Raw genomic sequence first — 14,947 nt, 5'->3', positions numbered from 1 at the left:
TTGTACAACTACAAGAGAATGAGCTAAGATTCTCCTCATCATCTCCACCGAACACTTGGCTTTCCTAATTACTTTTCCTGTCAGATGCAAACAATAAAGCACTAAGTACGTTTAATGGATGTTAAAGACATGGAAGGTTTACATTAATTGTCATTGTTTAATGAGAAATATTGCCACTGCTCTCTCTGATTTCTGATTGATTTTTTTCTACATGGACAGAAAGCAAATTATCAATCTGTAATTTTTTCCTTAAAAAAAACAACAAAGAAAATAAATGCCTTAATTAAGTAAATCTACTTTTTGAAATGTATTAAGTTTTTTTTTTTTTGTAACCATCACATCATATATTGCTTCTATACATGGCCAGTCCAGAGGGGGAAGGCGGTAGACTGACTGGCTCTGCCATAATTGAAAGCCATATGATCCTAGGCTACTCCAGGCTAAATAATGTGGTAAAACCTATTACCTTGCAATGGCCAGATAAATAATGGCCAGTCAAAGTGATTGGCATGCCGGAAATGAGAGTTCCTATAATGTATACGAGAGCTGAGAGAAAGAGCTGTAATCTGTTTATCAGCATCCGCCTCGCAGTCCCAGGATGATGATGTCGTCGCCACTGGTGAATTAGCATTTCATTAGCAGTCTGTGTGCCACAGCCTGGCTAGATTACAGTTTGGCTCACAGACCTCACCAAAAGGCAGCAAATTGACTTACAATATGGAATCAAGGTGTCATAAATTTCACGAGGCTTATCCACGGCCAGTATATCCTGTCTAATCCATGCAGGGAAATAAAGAAGCAGGACATGTAATCTGAGGCTGCCGAGCTCACAGCTCCCCTGGGACGTGCACTCCGTCAGCCTGTCTGACCCATTCACACACGTCCACGCCGCTGTGAGCTCATCTGTCTCCATGAGATTACTGTAGGTGTATGTAGGGAGGTGGGGCCAAGCTGTAATAGCTGCAAGAAAAGCAAACAATGGCTGAGTTTACATTTGTTAAACTGTGTGTATCCTCTAATCCAAACCACTTCAGACTGAAGATGACTCAGATGTTTATTAGGAACATTCACTGTTAGCAAAAGATCTAGGCAACAGAATGACTGAGTGGGTAGTTTAGTCATCAGTTTGTGGTTGACTTGACCTTGCAGCCCGGCAAGAGGGCAAGAGGAGAACTGAAGTAGTTCATTGTAGATGTTGAATTACATAAACTTCCTTAGGCATCGACAACCAACTGCAAATTCACAATGTGGAAAACAAAGCTAGATTGATGCTTGTGAGGAAAAATTTGATCACTTTTCTTAGTGACATAGTGCTTTGACAGAGCTCAGAAAATGAAAGTAAAATCAAGCCTTTTTTCTCTCTTTTTGCCATTCTTTTATACATAAAGTGAATCTGTCATTAGTAGTTGCCTCTGCATGAAACAGTAGATGTTACCATCATGTTATACATTTTGGACAACAACGACAACATCTTTGTACTTCTCCTTGCTGTATGTGTTCCTTGAGAATGCGAAAAGACGAGATGTTCTACAGTTGCTGCTTAAGCTTTGCAGTGTGTTAAAACGCTTACTGTAACAAATCTGCAGCTCTCCAGTGCTCGCATGATTCCTGTACTCCTAATAAACAGGTGCCCTCCTGTTTGAGTTTAGAAAGTGCTGGATGTGTGCTTGTCTCAACAGAACATGTTATAAACCCTGTAGTAACCAAATGTGTTCTTTTACTGTGTGAGATGAAGGCTATATATTGTACTGAAGATTTTTATGACCTTCAGTCACTCGACCATAAACAAACTTAGTGTTTTTCCTGTTTATGCCCCCGCTCCTTCCTTTCTTCCTTTCTCTTCTGTATTTCTCTCTCTCTCTCTCTCCACCAGACTTCCCGGCCCCTCAGCGAGGGTGTCCACTGCCGGCAGTGACATCCCTCCAAGAGGCTCGGTCGGTGCTGCTGGGAACCGACGCAGCCAGGGCTTCAGTGACAAGACCAAAGCCAACTTGCACCTGAACAAAGGTAGGTCTCATGTACAAACCCAAACACACACACAAACACACGAGATAGATGGAGTGATATTAGACAAATTAAAAATGTTATTGTTGCTGTGATTGTAGATCTTCTGGGTGCTTTTTGTCATCCTAGTTTAAAATGCTAGTCAGCTCAACATTCAGCAGTCAACATTGGCTGGAGTGTAAGTGAGGAAAAATCTGTGTACCTGTGTCCAGTTATGGTTTTAAGGACATTGTCTCAGTGTAGACGGCAAGGTGACATGCTGTGATTTATTGGAGTATGAGTTAAGATGTTATCCCGACCTCCATTCAGCTGCTGTAGACAGACTCCATTCGTCCCCACAGGTGGAGAGGTTACTATAGGTGCGGCCAGCTGGAGTGCGGTTTAAGCTCATCTGAACCTTTTATGGAAATGAAGCTTTTGTTTTTGTTTGAGATTTGCTCTGCAGTAAAGGCATCCAAACATCCTGAAACATCAGTTAGTTGTGATACTTTGTAGTAATTTCTACAGATCAGAGACCCACTACAAAATTGATTGGTCTCATGAAAACAGCATTTATTATTACTCCTTTGTCTGAAAATACAGAATATTTCTTATCAATCATGTCACAGTCACTTAAAATTTAGAGATTCAGTAAAAAAATCTGCTATTTCTTCATTGTTGATGAAAGTTCTCAGTCATCCAGGTCATGGTAAATCCAAGTGCTGTATCATAGACAACTGGACTTGTTTCAGTTTCTTGAAAACGTCTCACCTCTCATCCAAGATGCTTCCTCAGTTCTAACTAACTGGAGGGGAGTTGGCAGGCTTTTAAACGCTGTGTGGGAGTGTCCTTATAGAGCCGTTAGTTTCAGAATCCTTAGGGCCACTTGTTATTTCTTGTTATCTCTTCATTCCTTTATTGTTTTCTTTGTGCTTGTTCAGACGGATGAAATGTTTTACAATGCTGTCACTACAAATCCTTGAGCCTTGTCTAGTCTGTAAGAACAGCGCCCTCTTCCTGTTGGGTGAGGTCAAACAATCCAGCAGAGTTCTTCTTAGGAATTCCCACCAGGAATTCTGCTGGACTGGAATTATTCAAAAATAGTTTTTGAGAAATTGTGTTTTTTCCATCAATTTGGTATTGTGAATAGCTGTAAGTACTACAATAACCATGAACATTAGCTGTTGTTGCTATGGAGCTGTTGATCAAATTCCTGCAGAATGAGAGTTTTTTTATAGATACAGGCTTGTGGATGATTCAACCGGGAGAGCTTGCTACTCTGTTAATATGATATATATTCAATGATGTTAACACGAGAGAACATCTTTTCAGCAGAGCAGGAAAGAACAGCCAGTGTATGAGCATACGGTTCAGCCCATCTAATCAATGTTCTGTCGTAAGTTTGTATTTGAGTCGGAACTCTGACACGTTTATTCCAAACTCTTCTGACCCAGTTCAACTCATTCTGCTCAGTGTTAGTGTCCTGCAGAATACACACTTGTATTGAGTGTTTGGCAGTATATTTAGTTAGACCGGTGTTGAAATAGCTTCTGTCACAACTCAATGGGCCAAAGCTTTATATAGACTGTGTTAGTGTTCACAGTCTAAACTCATTACCCTGCATCAGACAGAGCATTCTGACCGCCCAGAGAGAGACAGTGTGTGTGTGTGTGTGTGTGTGTGTGTGTGTGTGTGTGTGTGTGTGTGCGTGTGTGTGAGAAAGAGAGACAGAGAGAGAGACAGAGAGAGTTGTTCAAATAGTGACAAATTAACTCAGACCAACACTGCAAGCAGAACTGTGGGGCACATATTCTGATGTGTGGCTCCATTGGAGATTAGGGATTTGTAGCGGACAGTTGTGTTTGCGAATGTGTGTGTATGTGCATGTGAGACATAAAGTAAAGGGATATTCCAGCATTTTGGGAAATTGCGCTTATATTTCTTGCCAAGAGTTAGATGAGAAGATTGATACCACTCTTACATGTGCATGGTAAATATTAAGCTACAGCTAGTGACCAGTTAGCTAAGCACAGCATAAAATCCAGAAACAAGGGGAAACCGGTAGCCTTACTCTGCCCTCTAAAGCTCACTAATAAACAAACAAGAAAACCTGAACTGTAAAAACAGCAATTATTGTTTTTGTTTGCAATCAGTAACTTTCTGTAGTCTTGTTGCCATTGTGAGGTTGCTAGGCAACCAGCAGAGACTTGGTGCTTTGTGCTAAGCTAACTGGCTGCTTGCTGTACCTTCATATTAATGCTCTAGGTATGAATTTAGTATCAATCATATTGATCTAACTCTCTCTCTCAAAAAAAACAAGAATTGTATTTTTCAAAAAGTTGAACTATTCCTTTAATATTAAAAGTGGTAGTAGAAAGAGCAGTAGTTGTAGCAGCAGGTATAGTAGAAGTAGTAACGACTTCATCCTGGCTGTGTGTGTGTGTGTGTCTGTGTGTGTGTGTGTGTGTGTGCGTGCTTGCGTGTGTGTGTGTGTGTGCGTTTGCATGTGTGTGCGGGTGTGTGTGTGCGTTTGCATGTGTGTGTGTGTGATTGTAGCAGGCCATATGATTGGCAGTAGGTAGGATGAGAATCGACCCCCCTCCTTCTTGTCCTGTTGTTGACATGCTGCCAAGCCCCTCCCCTCTGCCATATTCCTGCACCACACTCCTCCTCCTCCTCTTCCTCCTCTTCTTCCTCCTCCTCCTCCTCCTGCACTCTCTGGATTGCTGGCTATGGTTTGGGACTCTTTCCTCCTCTCCTGTCCATCTCCTTCTGTCCTTTCCTTCTTTCTCTGTTCCTTCTGGACGTCTGCAGCACTCATGAGGTTTGTCAGCATGCACTTGTAGATCACCTTGAGTTAGGCCTGCAGGTTATAGTTTCAGATGTAGAACTTGGGCTTTGCACTTAAGTTTTGAAAATTTGGTAGCAGATTTAGTCATTCTTACTGAAATTTGTTGATGTTGCTAAAATAAATTTGTGCTTGTTTGAAAGCAGAAAGCAGGTATTTCTTTCTGAGGGAGGATGACAGGTCAGTTGACCTGAATCTTTTTGTGAAGAAGTAATGAGGCTGTAGAAAATCTAATTGGCCAAATCCCTGCTACTTTGGTGTGAAACTGACACTCATTTATAATTTTCTTTTATTTTTTCCCCCCAAAATGCATATTTACACTTACATGCAACAGATTATGTTATTCATGCTTGTTGGGAGACAGTGTTGCTGCAGGTTCAGATGGTCAGAGAGACACCTGCAGCTTCTTTTGTGAGGCCAGATCTGCTCTGTGTCAATGGCTCTGACACCAGAATGGAGTCACGTTACTGCACGGCTGTACAGTAGGGGAACAGACCTGAATCTTCTCTTCTGCTCTGTGTTAACACAAGGTGACAGCGTCTGGGTGTCCACCAAGTGACACAGAGCAGAGAGACAGAGAGAGCAGGGGGCACCTGTGGTTGTGTGTTGGTGTATGTGCACACTCCTGTTGCCAATGTATTTCTGTGTATGTGTGTGTGTGTGTGTGTGTGTGTGTTTGTATGGCTGGTGCCCTTGCCGAATGAATAGCCTTCTGATGAGCTGTAGCGTCACTGTTTGAGTGTATTCATGTGGAGAAACTTTAAAAAGCCGGCTGTCCCTCTCACTTTTCTGAGTACAATGACTGAGGAGAGAGAGAGCGCGAGAGAGAGAGAGCGCAGGGAAATCAGAACATGATGAGTAAGCAAACACCTGCAGCCTCAAACTTTGTGTCAGTCTCGTATAATTAGTTCAGATTTTAGAAATGAAATGCCTGTCAAGGAGTATTTGAAATAAAGCTGACCAATCGGGAAGAACTGTTCGCACAATGCACCTTGGGTTTCAAGGCACAAACATGTTTTCAGTCTTGCTATATGTGAGTGAATTGTATGTAAGTAGGGCATTTTCAGGTCAGCAATTTGGTCGCTGAGTGACTGAGAAGGTTTAGCTTAATGTCTCGTGACCAGTGCCCCTATGAGAGGGGCTGAAATGCTTGTGATGTCTAAACAGTATCAGCCGAGGCTACTTCTAATGCATTTACTGCTTGTTTTTTTGTGTGCAAGTTGTGTGTGCTCGAGTCACCAGTCCTGCAAGAGGCACAGAGGTTAAAGCATTTGAAGTCGCAGAGCAGAACAAACATCCCCCTCTCTCGTAAACTTGACATGCATGCACAGACATGCACACACAGAGAGAAGAGTGTTGACACTTGTGTGAAATTACATGCCTTTCCTCAGCTGTAGACAGGCATTAACACACAGGAACACACGCACTGACACATGAGTGTGACGATCCGTGAAAGGAGCTTTGGGTCCACTTCGGCTGATTTCCCAAAATGCCTTGATGTTATCAGGAGGCTCTGAGAGGAGTAGGCAGCTGGACTGACCCTGAGACAGAGTGAGGGAGGGTGAGACAGGTTTTTTTAATGCCAGACAGGCACACTGTGGTGGTCTGTGATCCCATTCCCTTTGGCTACTCCTCGACTGTCATTTTCTGCTCTTGATTTTATTCTCTAATGACTGCTATAATTAAGCAGTTGAGTTGTAAACAGTGAAATTCTTTCAGCATGTTTCCTCAAGCAGACAGCTTGACCAGCACAGTTAAAGAGGGGTAATGGTGCAGTTTAATTCCAGAATTTGGCCCAAGGCTGCAAAGGGTCATTAGGTCAGTGACAAAGTCTTAGGACCTGGTGAAAGCAGTTAGTTTTTGAAGGAAAAGTGCTTCCATAAGTGCATTTTGTGCTGATAAGGAGGAGCTGGTGTCTTAAAATGCAGCCGGGAAACAGCCAGATTGATCCATAGTGACAAGTTATGATCTGATTATTGAACAGTATTTTTTATACCTGGTCTTTATCTATATGGTTGTGGTTGTTGTCATAAACTGGGAGGTTTTTTATTTGTCTTAAATTGAAGTTTTTCTCAGCTTGACAAAGCCTCAAAGGAAGACACAACATTAAATCTTTACCCCCAACCTGTGGTTACTTTTTTAAATGTAAAAAAAAAAATAGGTTAAAAAACAGCAGAAACACACTTGAATCTGACTTTTATTTGTGGCAAACTGATGTTTCAGAAGTGTTAAACCTTTTCTGGAAATCTTGGTTGAGTTTGTGATGCAACAGTGTCCAAGTCCATCACTCTGGTGTCACTTCTGACCCAACACGTTGAAGATTGACCACTTTCCTTCACCCTTAGCAACTTAACTGGAGCGTGTCAGTCCCGGTCACTGGGTCCAGTCATGACAATGACCAGCTGTCCCAGTGTCCAGGGCCTCTCGATGTCCTGCCTTTCTTCTTCTGTTCCTTTTCTGATCCTAAATCCAAACTGACCCCATTCACGGACAGCACAGACCGTCCTGCTGGCCCAAATCAAAGCTTCACTCATCCCAAACCTGCAGTGCCCAGTCCCCTTATTCTCTGTGCCGGCTCCATAATCACAGCAGGTCCCCCCTCTCATTCAGCCACCTCCAATAGGAAACTGGCTATTAGCAACCTGACCCACTTTTCCAATTGCTAACTGCTAGCACGGCTAATTGGGCTCTAATCACTTCCTAATGGTTGCATTGTTTCAGGCTGCTCTCACTAAATGCTAAACAGGGAGAGAAAGGAAAGGCGGCGAGCGAGTGCCTATTTTCAATTAGGGCATGAAAGGCGCTGTAAAAATGAAATAAAGTGGAGAACCAGATGAGAAAGAGGTAAACAAGCAGGTTGAGTGAAAGCACTGTGAAAGTTATATGATCATTTTCCCGTGTGCACCATCAGAGAGACAGGGAATGATTCTGTATGCACATTATTTAGTAACTTTAATATATGGTTGAGCCCCAAAAGTCTTATTTTCTCATTAAAAAGTAAAAAAGTGTGCAATAGCTGCAAGCAGATACACACAGGCATCCATGCATTCACATGTACACACCGTCACACACTTGTCCTCCATGCTAACTTTCAGCCTCCTAGGGCAAAAACCATGGCTGCCAAAGGGTGTAGAAATGTTTGTGGATTGACCAACAGAGCGACCTGTAGAGCTAATTAATTCTTTTTTTCAAATCCAAATCAAATTGGTTAAATTTTCTAAAATCAAATATCATTCATATCTTCATGCTAATGCAACCATTGCCTAATTCAAGGTTTCAAATTCTTGAAAGTTGTTTGTCTGTATTGGAAAAAGGTTGTGAAAGAACCAAGAAAGCCTGTAAACTGTCGATCACGTGACTTGTTTCAGTCTTCAGACCTTCATTAGGCAGAATTCATACAAAAAGCACTGAGATCATGCATATGTGAATGTAGGTCCAGTCCAGGAAAATTAACAAGAATGACTTCTTAAGACAAAGGAGAATTCAGTTCTATGACAGAGCACAGCAGCAGCAGTGACTTGAAGTCTGTGTGTGTGTGTGTGTGTGGGTGGGTGTGTGTGTGTACACAAAGTAAGAGGGGTATGTTTCAACGGAAATGTTATGATTAATTCCACCCAGTGCTCCTTGCACAGGCCCTCTCCCTCCCTGGCCGTTGGTGTTTGAATATTCAAATGTTACTGGTCTGAACTCTGCTGCTGGTAGCACCACACTGACAACCTCAGCAGCCCTCAGGACACTCTAGTTTTCACAGTCAGAGCAGTGACTTACAACAGGGATTTCAGCTCTTCTCTTGCTCATTCAGCTCTGGGTAAGTTTGCTTGTTGAGATGCTGCTGAGTCACTTGTTGCAGAATTACCTCGACATTTTCTTCTTGGGTGATAAATATGTAACACTAGTTTACTGGAGCATATTTACACTGCTTTCTGTTCTCTTCATCTGCAAGTTAAACTGCATTTGAATCCTGTTTATGAATCTTATCTACAAGGGACTGAGTGCATATAACCAGATGTAGCCAGACAGTGTTTCTTTGTAAAGCAGAGGGACGCTGACCAAAAGCAGTCCATATAAGTCCAAGCCTTATAAGTGCTGCAGCACAGCGTCTTGACTCGGTCTGCTTGGCAAGACTTTAAAGCAAATGAGCCTGCTCTTCATTGTTTTTATAAACAGTTTGTGATGGGCTCCTCTCATTGTTAGTGCTAAGGGGTTTTTAACAGTTTTGATGGCTAGCCCAAAGGAAAGTAATGGCAAGTTTGGCTGCATCAACACAGGCCACCTCCAGGCCCTTATAAGGTCACTTTGTGTGGGGTCAGCATCTGGTTTCTCTTCTCTCCCCCAGATCTTCCCTCTGCTTGACTTTTTCTCCTCAATCGTACCTTCCTATCTCATTGTTTAATGAAATGTCTCTTCTCTGGTGCAGATTCCTCAGAGGGCATGACCTCACAGCCTTCGGTGATGACTGAACATGCTCTGTCATCTGCAGTGACCGTCAGCTCCTCCACCAGCATCCCCGCTGCTACCTCTGCTCTGAGTCCTACCCCTTCTTCGTCATCCTCATCCTCCTCTACCACGGCCATTCCCCGGCCCAACAGCAACGGCAAGCCCTGGAGGAGCAAGTCGATGAGCTCCAAGCACACCTCCTCTCCTTCTCCCTCCTCCACCAGCACCCCCTCTTCTTCCATGCAGTCCATCAAGCAGGAGAAGGACACGTCCTGTAAGGCTGCCCTGGCAAGTGAAGCTCCTCCTAAGGTTGTCACTCAGAAGTCAATGCTGGAGAAGCTAAAGCTCTTTAACAGTAAAGGAGGCTCCAAATCCTCCACCTCTTCCAATGGCGTAGGGGCCCAGACGGACAGTGCTGCACCAGCCAGGCAGCTTGGAGCAGGGCAGGTGGAAAGAGCTGAAACAGGCTCTAACACTGACCCCCTGGAGGAAGATGATGGCAACGTCCGGCCAGGCATGAACGGGACCAGTAACGGGACGGCCTACGGAGCAGCTCCCTCAGCAGGTACGACTGTCACCACGGTCGCCAGCAGCCCGAAGATCGCCCTGAGGGGCATCGCCCAACGCACTTTCAGCAGAGCTTTGACTGCCAAGAAGGGCTCCGTCAAAGGCACAGAGAAAGACAAGGACAAGGAGAGGGGAAAGGAGAAGGAGAAAGGGAAGGAGGTGGGGAAACGCATCTCTGTCCCAGACAGGACAGAGCTCAGGGGGGAGGAGCTTAAGGAGGAAGTAGCACCTGTTTCTGTAGACACTGACAGCTCAAACAAAAGGACCTCTAAAATCACCAGCTTCATTCCCAAGGGGGGTAAAGTGGCCAAAAAGGAGAGTTCAACCCCTGCACACAGCGGAATACCAAAGCCAGGAGGCAAAGCCCCGGGAGTCGGGGGGAAAGCCTCCTCAGTGAAGGAGGCGGGGGAGAGGCCTCGGAGCATGCGGTTAGGAGGGGGTCTCGCCATGCACCGCGGGGCCCTGGACAGAGACAGGGACAGGGACAGCAGACACTCCAGCTCGACTTCCAGTCTGGCCTCCACAGAGGGAAAGAGCAGCGCCGCCCCGGTTGCAGGAGGAAGCACTACACAGAGCACAGCCAGCAACACTGTCAGCGTGCAGCTACCTCAGACTCAACAGCACCACAGCCACCCCAACATGGCCACTGTCGCACCTTTCATGTACAGGTGAGATAACACAGACTGGGGCTGTAAACACCTGTGAAAGCATCCGGAAAATTGGCTTCAAATGAAGTATTTCTGTTTCACATGGAATATTTGTGACTTAATTAGCTACAATGACAATTATTGTTGTTAGGTTTGTGGGTATATACATCAGACATTGACCACAATACAGCAAGTGAGATCAGGCTAAATTTAAACTGGTGAAACAAAGTTATTAAACCATTGGACATTGCACCTCCAAGTCTGACTCTTACTGATACACTGCACATTTTCCACAATTGGCATGGTTGAATTCTTCACTTCTATTTGAAGTTGACAAATATTTACTAGAGTGTATTTGTTCAGTTGTATAACTGATAACAGTTCTCAGTAAGTTTTTTGTATCTATCTATGCGTTTAAATAACTAAATATTAGTGTATAAGCTGGTATATAAAGTGTGTGAGATTTTTAAAAAATCATCACATAACTGACCTTTGATTCTATGACAGCATCTGAAAGTACAAAACCTAAATCTAGCCATCTGTGAGTTGTTAACCAGAAATGTCACATCTGTGTTTGTTCATGTTTGTGTGTGCTCAGTGTATTGTCTACATCTGTGTGTCCACATATCTGGGTAAATATGTGTGGATGTTGTGTGCCTCTGACCTCTGTCCCGGTCCCAGTGTGATAAGGAAGGAGTTCCCTCTCGTTCTCAATGAGTCCTTTCTACCAGCCACTCATTAGCCTCCTGACACTTCCTGCACTGCTGCCCTTCCTCCCTCTGTACATCCTGACCTGCAGCTAACCAACCCAACCTACAAAACACCCCCATCGTCAGTGCTCGGAAGAGTTCTTTTTTTGCGGTATACCTGTCATGTACCATTACCAGCAGGATTATAGCACCTCCACCTGACAGACAGAGTATGTTTGACAAAAAATGAAAGAAATGAGAAGTGAAATCAATTCAAATTCCAACCTCAAATGCTAAAAAGAAAGCACCTTGCCAGAAAAAAAAAATGGTTTGTATCAAAATAACCTGAAGTTTCAACAAATATTAAGTCACTTAACCAGGAGTGAAAGAAACATCTAGATGCTGTTAATTTGTGTTGTGCAGTGTCAGAGGCAGTCAGTGGTTTTGACTGACTCACACTCAGAGAGAGTGTACTCTAGTCAACAAGGACAAAGTCTAGGATCAGGCACCGACCAAAGGCTATGTATAACCGAGGCATTCAAACGTCATCGTCTCAAAAAGCACCAGCCTGTGCAGCGGGTGATCCGTATTGATTGATCCTTCAAAGACAACCTCTACTGGCATTTGGAGCTTAGTAGGCGTTCATTTTGGACCCCGGTCACAAGACTCGCAAAACAGCAGATTTAATTCTTAATCAGGTTTATCCCTCTTTCGTGACAATTTGCTAAATATTAGGTTCCCACTAAATGCACAATAATTCAGAATCGATGATATCCCCCTCTTTGATCCCTTGTACAATTTTTTTTTTTTTCCCCAGATCCCAAACAGACGCCGAGGGAACAGGGAACCCTGAGATCGGCTCAGGAGGAATAGGCGGAGACATTGCCTTCACCAAGACCAGCCAGCTCTCCATCGAGGACCTATCAGGTGGGTGATCAATTACAGTACAGCATCTTTCTGTTAGGAACAGATGAATTATCTCTTATTGTATTGGTAAACATATCTGAGCTTGTTTCTTTTTGTCCTGTGCAGGTGAAGACCCAGAAACACGGCGGTTGCGTACTGTCAAAAACATTGCAGACCTGCGCCAAAACCTGGAGGAGACCATGTCCAGCTTGCGAGGAACTCAGGTCTCACACAGGTAAGGAATCAAATTCTCCCAGCTGGTTATAACTGCTGCTCACAAATGGACCCATATACTCTGCTTTTGAGAAGCGTCTAGTAAAGTAATTTAACAAGCTTGGTGTTTAACTTCTTTTCTTCTTTATTTTCAGAAATATGTTTTGATTACTTTTATTTTGGTATGAGCTTGTGTACTGCAAACTTTGTAAAATGAGATTTAATCTCAGGTCACATCACATATGGTAGTTAACAGAGTAAATGCAGTATAATTATCATTATAAGCCATATTGTTCACTAAGTAATGCATTTTTTTTTAATTGGTAAAGCAAAGCTTTTGTAAAGAGACAAATTAAGAAATAGTTAATAGACAAGTGTTTGTAATTTGTCAATGTATACAAATGAAAGCAACAAAATATCTTTAAAAGTGATTAATCTAAAGGATTTCCTTTTCACCTTTTCGTAAATACAACACTTTGTTGCAGTGTAAAACAAAACTCTACTGTTTGGGGATCATCACAGTGTAGCGCCTTACAACGGCTGCTACGGCTGAGTGGTAAACAGGCCAAATCAGGCTAACTGTTGGGGATTTAAATCAGTGACTGAACTGCCTCGTGGTCAGCAGACTGTGTCTGTCTAGGCTCACAGGTATTACCTCTTTGATTGTTGCTGTCTCATCCTTCTTTTGAGGATCTTTTACTTTGATCGCTGAGCGTGTCTTTCATGTCGTCTTTGATTCAGGTTTAGCTCCAGTCACGTTCCCTCCTGCAGAATCTTGACCTCTGCTCTCAGTGCTGACCCAGCTGTCTAGAGTTAGTTTAGGCTCTGTTGTGAGGTTCATATGTCCTGTTTTCCTGTTTTAGACCATCACAAAGGTTCTCTTATCTTTTGTTTCTCTGTGTGTTCACGGAGGAGATTATGCAGTTGCCTCTTGTAGTTTGGAAGTTTAATTACCAGAACTCTACTCTGTTCTATATTGTCACTCTAAAAATCTTTGAGTAGATTTCTGTGAATTTTGGCGTGACAAATCGGTTTGATCTGGTTTTGGTGGTGATCCAAATTTGTGATCTCCACTGTTTGACAATCATAGACGATCAATAGAGAAGACTTGTTTTTATCTGTACTGTGAAAGTGAAACTACTACTACTATCCATTGAGAGGTTTAAGTTTGACAAGTGTGTCTTTGTTGGCTCACTTTATTCTCTTAGCTGTGTTATGGTTTCTTCTACTACTGCATCATACATACAGTACATCATCTGAAAACAAAAATGTCTCCATCTCTCCCTGCTCAGCACCTTGGAAACGACGTTCGACGGCAGCGTCACCACAGACATCAGCAGTGGCGGAGGTGGCAGTGGTGGCAGCAACAACAGTGGAGGGGGTCGGAGCATCCTCAGCCTCACTTCTACCCGTCCTTCACTGTCGTCATGGCGACTGGGCCAGTCCAGCCCCCGTCTGCAAGCAGGCGATGCCCCCTCTATGGGGAACAGTTATGGCAGCCGGGGAGGACGCTACCTGTACCCCGGGCACCTCCGACGGCAGCTGGCAGGCAGGGGTGGAGCCCTCTGCAGCGTGGATCTCGGAGACAGAGCTGGGGAGGACATTGACCTGGACAGCATCTCCATGGAGGTCACTGGATACATGAGCGACGGAGACGTGCTGAGCAAGAACGTTACGCGCACTGATGATGTCAATAGCGGGTAAGTGGGTTACTCTGATGGAGATTTTTAAATCTTACAGAAAGATTTTTTCTGAAAAAATTAGTTGAGGAATCGATATGTGGTCGACAGGAAATCACTCAACAGCAATTTTGTTCATTCATCAAGCAGAAATGCCAAACATTTGTGGGTTTCAGCTTCTTCAGTGTAAGAGCATTTGCAGCTTTTCTCTTTGTTTTATCAGTGTGAATGGAACGCCTTCTGTTTTTGAATCATTGGTTGGACAAAGCAACCAATTTTAAAACATTACCGTAGACTCTGGGGACTCTGACAGACATTTTCCACTGTGTGCAGATTTTGTAGACAAAACACTGAATCAAGTAATAAAAAAACAGAAATAGATCAATCAAATGAAATTAACTCTTAATTAATTGCAGCCCTAGAAATCTTGTTCTTTTCACGGAAAAGGCTCTTAATTAGCTTGGTTGTATCTTGCAGTGTGTTTGAGGAAGCCAGTTAACACAGTACCTGATTCTGTATTAAATCTAAAATCTGCAAGGAGAGCCAACATTTGTAATTTTGGACAGTAAAAGATAATTGGTCAATAATCTTTTTGTTTTGACCTCTCTTGGTATATAAACCAAAAACTGTATTTCAGACACTGTCTATGAATTTTCCCTTTATTATCATAGCAGTGTGTACAAACACAGAAAACTATGTGTGAAAGCATCAGCAGCTTAAATTTATCTAAAAATAATTTATTTAAAAATAAGCTTAAACGTCTTACATGATGTTCTAGTTAATCATTCAAAACAGAATGACTATTAATTTTTTTCGGCACACAAGAAAGGATGAAAAAGAGAAATAGTCTGACACTGTATAACTTTCATGTGATTAAACCCCAGAGGCTGTGAAAGCTTGCCAGAAGAGGGCAGTAGTCTCCCTTGCTCGCTAATCCTGCCTGTGACCCAGGTGCCAGATGATATCCCCCCTCGTTAG

At 43.2% G+C, this 14,947-nt stretch overlaps 1 protein-coding gene across 3 annotated transcripts in view; it reads left to right on the top strand.

The window, feature by feature from the left end:
* nav2a (neuron navigator 2a) overlaps positions 1-14,947 on the top strand; it is an 83,664-nt gene that overhangs the window by 15,893 nt on the left and 52,824 nt on the right. For all 3 annotated transcript variants that reach the window (XM_073465091.1, XM_073465090.1, XM_073465089.1), the window contains exons 5-9: positions 1,874-2,007; positions 9,249-10,503; positions 11,989-12,098; positions 12,204-12,312; positions 13,583-13,990. In XM_073465091.1, coding sequence (XP_073321192.1) covers positions 1,874-2,007; positions 9,249-10,503; positions 11,989-12,098; positions 12,204-12,312; positions 13,583-13,990 — 2,016 coding nt within the window. The remainder of the gene's footprint in view (positions 1-1,873; positions 2,008-9,248; positions 10,504-11,988; positions 12,099-12,203; positions 12,313-13,582; positions 13,991-14,947) is intronic.

Source organism: Pagrus major, chromosome 4 (genome assembly GCF_040436345.1).
Source record: "Pagrus major chromosome 4, Pma_NU_1.0".
Classification (NCBI taxonomy): Eukaryota; Metazoa; Chordata; class Actinopteri; order Spariformes; family Sparidae; genus Pagrus; species Pagrus major.
This window is presented reverse-complemented; position numbering and strand designations above follow the sequence as displayed.